The 7,500-nt window shown below is 42.2% G+C and overlaps 1 protein-coding gene across 1 annotated transcript; it reads left to right on the top strand.

Moving 5' to 3' along the window:
- Positions 1-4,834: 4,834 nt before the first annotated feature.
- On the top strand, positions 4,835-5,602 carry LOC119569378 (basic salivary proline-rich protein 2-like). Its single transcript, XM_037917565.1, has one exon. The coding sequence runs from the start codon at positions 4,835-4,837 to the stop codon at positions 5,600-5,602; it is 768 nt and encodes a 255-aa protein (XP_037773493.1).
- The last annotated feature ends 1,898 nt before the right edge of the window (positions 5,603-7,500 follow it).

Below are 7,500 nucleotides of genomic sequence, written 5' to 3'. Positions count from 1 at the left end.
ATACACTTTATATAGGCATATATATAGATATATTATATTAAAATTATATATATATATATATATATATAAATAGATAATATAAATATATATATATATAATTATAAATATAAATATAATTTTTATATATTATATATATATATATAAATAATATATAATATAATATATATAATAATAAATATAATATATATAAATAAATAATATATAAATTAAAAATATTATATATATATATAAATATTTTATAAAAAATAAAAAACATATAAATATTAAATATAAAAAAATTATATATATAATTAATATATATAAATATAAATATATAATATATATATGAATATAACAAAATATATATATATTATAAAAATTATGCATATAATATACATTATATAATTAATATATAAATATATATATATATATATTTTATATAAAATTAATATATATATAATATAATATTAATATATATATATATTATATATATATTAATATAAAATAAAATATCATCATCATCAAGGGCTAACGCCAACGGGGGTTGCCCACCCCCCTTCGTTTCCCAGCCAGAGGATCCCTCGAGGGAGTCTCCAGGAGGCACACGCCCCCTCTCTAATTCTGCGAAGGTTCTTTGAGCTGCCAAGCCAGAGAGAACCTGAGGGCAGGGCGCCCAAAGGGGAGGCGAGCTAGGGGCCATATACCCTGATTTGGCGATCCGGATTATCAATAACAGGTCCCTGCCAGTTAGGGTAACCCCCGGTGGGAACGTGGTCTGCCAACTGACCCCAGATCTGGCGAAGGGATTTGTTACAAAAGGTATAAAGGGGACCCCAAAGGGCACTGGATAGGCCCAAAGGTTTTCGCTCCATAGAGCAAACTGGAAGTATCAAGGCCTTGAAGACACGCAGCTTGTCCTTCTGATAGTACGAATCCCCAAACCTCTTGTTGATCGAGTTCTGGTCCTGTTGCCGGGCCCATCCGTCTACTGATTCGGGTTTGACAACCCAAGTATGGACTACGCTACCAAGGTATGTAAAACTTTTTTTGGGCTTCAACGTCCCGCCCCAAGCATGGGCGATGAACGGGTTCCCCAACAGGCCCCCCAAATCCGAATCTTGGTCTTGGCCACGAGACCTTAGGGGCCCGGGCTTTCCCCCATTTTAAATGCTCAAGAGCCGCCAAAGTGACTCCATGGACCCCGATAGGAGGCAAATGTTTGGGAAAGGCAAAGGGCCGAGACCTTAAATGCCAGTGTTGTATGTCTGCCCCTTATCCCCTCCATACAAGTGTTTAAAAGTTGGGTGCAAGGAACAGCCTTGCCTCACCCCGAATTAAAAGGGGAAAAAGTTCGACAACCCCGCCACATTTACAGCATTTCAGTACCAGTATAGAGGGTTTCTTCAGGCCAATAAACTGTGTCGGAATTCCCCCGAGCCTCAGGATCTCCCCTAGCCTTCTTAGGTGATGTAGGTGCGAGCAACCCCCACCAAACTCCCACCGTTTTTTTTTCGTTTCCCCATTTCTTTAAACGAATACGGTTATTGTGGGTGCCAGGGGTAAATCCAGACGCTCCCGGTTCTGAGCCTCTAGGTGGTTGCGGTCCGTTTAGAAGAAAGGAGCGGAACCTTTCCTGGTATGCTGAGCAGTGTAAGCCACGGTAGTTTTACAGTCCCCCGATCCCCTTCCCTTCCCGGAGGATGACCCCGCCCCCCCGAGGTCAGGGGGGAAGGACCAGACTGCCAAAGGATCAGGGTGATAAGGCCCGGGCCATAGGTTCACCCCCAGCCTTTAGCAGTTAGGAGGGAATCACATATACCCTTTGCTTTCCAAATTTAGCTTTGGGAAAAGCCAGCCTAACCTTGTTAGGGAGGAGGTTTCCCCGCTGAGGGGGGGTCCCGGACAGGCACGCAACATCGCTTGCATCCAAGCTAACTTTTGGAGGGCCCATATATATATAATAATAAAATATATACACACATATTTTTGAATATTATAAATATTAATAATGCATATTTATTTTATATATTTTATATAGTATATATAATATCATATAAAATTATAAAAAATTATATAATTTATATATATATATATATAATTAATAATATATAAAATTACCCCAATAAAAAATATAAACACACAATATGTATTTTTAATATGATATATATTTTTTTGTAGTTAAGTATTTTTATGTTGTATATAGTGATTTATAAATTACATAATAATGTATGTATATAATGTATATTTAATTATATATATTTTTATACAAATTATATATGTAATAATACAAATAAATTATACATATATATATATTTATATACAATAAATAATTATAAGTATGCAACAGAATACATATATTCCATTTTATAATATAGTAATGTATATATATAAAATATAAAGAGAGAGAGAATTGAAAATAAATATAATACTATATATATGTATATATTTTTAGCAATTTATGTATATTATACAAACTTTATAAAAATTTATAAAATTTATTATATATATATATATATATATATATGGATATAAAAATTAGCATAGGATATTAATAATATTAAAATATATATTAATAATATATATTTAAAATTTTAATTTATATTATATATAATAATATTATAATATAAATATATATATATATATATATATTTTTATATATTATAAAATTTTAATTTTTTTATTTTTTTATTTAATAGCATATATATTATATATATATAAATATATATATTAAATATATTTATTTTTATTTATATTGCAATATATATAATATATTATAATATATTATATATATATATTTTATTATATATAATATATGCATAATATATATCCCTATAATTAAAATTTTATTATAATATAATATATATATATAAAAATAAAATAAATAATTTTATGCAAATATATAGCATATATATATAATAAAATTAATAATTTAAAATATATAATATATATATATATATAATATATTTTAAAATTATAATATATTATATTTTAAAAAATGCATATACATACTTATTTTCATATGTGTACATTAGTTTTTAATATATATAATATTATATTTTAAAATTATATATATTATATATATAATATAAGCAATATATACTTATATGTGTATGGTACTATAGTATATATTATTATTATAAATATATATATATATATATATAATATATATATATATATAATATATAATATACACACATGCATATAATAATCCATGCATATATAACATATATATTTTTTATATCCATATATAATATACATTATAAGTATGCAGCAGTTAAATATATTTATATATAATATATAATATTATAAAAATTATATATTTATTTTTATATATATTGATATATATGTTATGATCAATACATATTATAAAGGGGGAGAGAGATATGAATTATAAAATATATAAAAATAATATATAAATATTTTATAATATATATTATATAATATATATATATATATGTATTTTATTTATGCATTTAGTTAATATTATTTACATATATAATAATATATAATATATATAATAAAAATTTTATATATGTGGTGTATATATAATATTGTTACCGGCCCCCGTCTCTCTGCCAAAACCCAAAAGGCAGCTAGGCAGACGGGTTTTATATAAGGGTCGTAAAACACTAAACACCCCAAGAGGCCCCGAACACCCAGGCCCCAGAACAAAGGAGGGAAAACGCCAAGTGGGAGGCAGGGCCGAAGAAACACAAAATGACAGTCGTCCTTTTTTTAACAAGTTTTTTCCCCGTACACTTTCTATAGGCACAATACGGGGGGAAACCAGCATGTCAACAGCACAAAAGTAAAACAGGGCAACACAGATTTATACAGGCCACAAGGGCACACCGGGGTTTTCACGGGAGCAGCGCCCAACTCCGTCTCTGGGCTTTTCCTCCGCCCCCCCGCTCACAGCCAGCTGCGACATTTTTGCCCAGGTCCCTTTGTAAACCAAATGCCTCGACGAGACAAAGCCCCACTGGGTAGCACTACCCCCCCTTCAACAGAGACCCGTCGCTCTACATATCTAAACTGAAACAAACTACATAAAAATTTAAATAAAAATCAGTTTCAGAAACAAAAAAATTTTCATCCAGCGCGGTTTCTTCGCTCTGGGGGGGTTTCTGGAGAGCTGGGGGGGGGCGGTAGATGGCAGTGGCCCCCAGAGGGTATTCCTGCCCCCCCACCGGCTCATGGGCACCCTGAATCTGCGCCGCCCTCACCGTCCAAATGTCGTCCTCATCTGGCAGCGTCTGCCACGTCCTCATCGCGCTACTGGGGTAACTTTATCTCTTTTCACCATGGCCCCCGGAGTAGCTTCCCGGCCCCTGGTAAAGCCACAGCCCGGTGCGCCCAATCCCCGAGGAATCAGGCAAGCCCCCCAAAAAACCAATCCTGCTCCGCGACTCTTGGATGCTCCACTTCCTCACAAGGCCCCCTTTTCACCAGTGGGACCCTTTTGGGGTTTATGGAGAAATTTGTACCAAACTGAACTAACCCTTCCCCCCGGTCCCAAAAATTTTCCGCCCCAACCCACGCCATCGGGCCCGCTGAGGTTTTGAAAAGGGTCCCCGGGCCTCTATTTCCCCGTATCACTCTTGACAGCGACACCGGATTCTAGACTCTGTCCTGGGGGCAAGGGGCAGTGCCAGCCGTAACTCCTCTGCACAGCCAAATCTGGAAGCAAGGGACATTTCACCCTGCACCCCCACCGTTCCGTCCAAGGTCGACAAAAGCCTTTTCTGTCAGGGAGTCAAGGCCCCGCAAGCAGGCCGTCCAGATGGCCACATACAGGCAGCCCCGCACCTGCTGCCACGCCCTACGAGCCTCCCCTGGCCCTTGACTGCACACAATGCCCCGTGACAACCCCACAGTCGTGGGTCTGGAAGTGCATAGTGGCCAACATACAGGCCGCATAGGGGCTTCTCAGCCCCAGTGTCCAGTCGGCGGCATGGTTCCATCTACGAGCCCTACCTGCATGTGCTGGTCGACGGACTTACCCCAATCGGGCCCGGGAACGAGGGGGCGGGTTCGGCCCCCTTCTCCAGCCTGTCCCAGTTTTCCCCCGTTACCCCTTCCCTTTGCCTTAGGAAGTACTCGGAGGGCCCCACCGCCACAGTCCTTGAGCACGCTGGAAGGTATCAGAATCCGTCCGTTTAGAGGACGTGTTCCGCTCCCTCTGACACTGACGCGTCTGTGCCCTACCTCTCCGAACCCCAACCAACCTGGAAAATTTTCGGGCTCACCTTCCCAATGCTATTTTTTCCACTTTTGCCTTCCGGCCCCCGGGGGTCACGGGGGGCGAGCAGCGGCCCCAGGCCCCTCGTTGCCTTCGGAAGGCCCCGAACCCCCCGGCCCCCCCCAGCCCACCTGCAGGCCTCGGGGGTGCCCGCTTGACGTAGATTTGCAGCGCTGGGCCCCGAAAGCGTCAAAAAAAAAACACGGGCCAGGACCCCGATCATCTCTTCCCCAGCCCCAGGGACGACTCCTTTCAACGCCCCCAATTTGCGCCAGCGGGGAAATGTCTCGCCACGTCACGAGTCCGCTCTTCAAGTGGGGCCCCAATTTTCCTGGCCGGGGGTGGGCCCGAAAGGCGTTTCAAAGCCCCTGCCCGGGGTAAAGGCCTGGGGATGCCGGAGATGCCAAAAAACTTCCTCCGGGGGCCCCCTTTGCGTGTTTTCCCGTGCAGGGCCCTTTTCTTCCTGGGTCCAGCCCGGGCAGATGCCAGCATTTCAAAAAAGGGGAAAATATGCTTCCCAGGCCACCTTCCCCTCGTACTCAGCGGCTTTCGCCCACGAATGTCTGGAGGCGAGGGGCTCGGGTGGAGAACGCGTGCCCTGAACTAAAACATAGGGGGGGGGGGAAAGGGGTGAGGGAGGCAAAGAGGCGGGTTGACCGGGTCCGAGTTTGCCGCCCCCTATCCCAAGGAGCGGTTCCGATGGGTCCCCAGCCTTCTGCACGACCACTGGGTGCGACAGGGTTGCAGGCCGAGGGTTTCCGCCCCGGACCCAGGGGAGACCCCCGTAAAACTGACACTCTGGGATCTGTTTCCAGAAAACCCCGTTTGCTTCTCTGCTTTCAACGTTATACCCGTGACGCCCCCTTTCCCTTTTTCCTCCATCAGGCCCCGAACCTCGCCCTTTAAGGGCTGCACCTCCTCCATCAGTTCACTCTTCACGCGTTGCAGGGCCTTTTGGTGTATGCTGAGTTTTCCCTCTTTAAGATGGAGATTGCTGTAGCACCCAAAAGTTGGCAGAACGTTCCTTGCCTTTCCCTTTCCTGCATCTCGGGGATGGGGCGCCTGCCGGGCCCTTTGTGCCCGCTCTTCTGCCCTTTTTGCCATTTTCCTCCCTCATACGGCCAGCATGGGGGTGATCAGGTCCCTCTGGCCCGGGTTTACCTCACTCGTGCCCTCAATCATAGCCCTTTTTCCCCCATGGCTGCCCCCATCTTTTGGGCCACATGATAAAACGGCGCGTCTCAGATCAAACACAATCCCATTTTGCACCCAAATTTTTACGGGCCGCCCCCGTCTCTCTGCCCCCAACACAAGGCATGCTAGGGGACGGCGGTTATATACAGGGTCGTGAACACTTTAAAAGCTCCAAGAGGCCCGAACACCACAGCGTCCCCGAAAAAACAGGAGGGGGAAAACGCCAAGTGGCGAGGCAGGGCACGAAGAAAACAAAATGACAGCGTTCTTTTTTACACAAGTTTTTTTACCGTAATTTTCTATAGGCACAAAACGGGGGAAACCAGCATGTCACACAGCAAATACAGTTATAACAGGGGAAACAGGTTATATCAGGCCACAAGGGGAACAGAGGTTTCACAGGAGCAGCGCCCCAAATCCGTCTCTGGCTGTTCCCGCTCCCGCTCACAGCCAGCGCGAATGTTTTCCAGGTCCCTTCAGAAACACAGCCTCCACAGGACAAAGACCCCCTGGCGTAGCAAATTATATTATATATATATATTTTATATTATAATATATATTAAATTTATATATGGATAATAAAAAAATATTTCATATGGATATATATATATATATATATATATATTATATATTATATATATATCATCATACATCATCATATCAAGGGGTAAAGCCGACGGGGCGCTGGGCCCCTCCCCCCTTTGCTTCCAGCCCCGAGGATCCCCCGGGCGAGTCTCCAGGGAGGGACAAGGCCCCTCTTAGTTTCCCCGACAGGTTCCCTCGAGCTGCCCAAACCCTGTCTCCCAGGGCGTCCCCCAGGGCTCCCCCACCCCGGGGTTGTCTACAGGAGACAAAACCCGGTGGGGCAGGGTGTCCATAGGGAGGCGAGCTAGGTGGCCCAAAAGCCTGAGTTGGGGATCCCGGGTTATGCAAAACAGGTCCCAGCCCCGTCTCACGGTGTAACCCCCGGTTGGGAAAAGTGGTCCTGCCAACTGTACCATGACGGCGAAGGGATTGTTACAAAAAGGCCCCAAAGGGGAGACTCCAAGGACTGGAAGGTCCCGGTTCGTTCCAAAAGCAAAAGG

Source organism: Penaeus monodon, unplaced genomic scaffold, assembly GCF_015228065.2.
Source record: "Penaeus monodon isolate SGIC_2016 unplaced genomic scaffold, NSTDA_Pmon_1 PmonScaffold_14659, whole genome shotgun sequence".
In the NCBI taxonomy this organism is placed as follows: domain Eukaryota; kingdom Metazoa; phylum Arthropoda; class Malacostraca; order Decapoda; family Penaeidae; genus Penaeus; species Penaeus monodon.
Note: the sequence above shows the minus strand (reverse complement) of the source record. Positions and strands in the feature narration are given on the sequence as shown.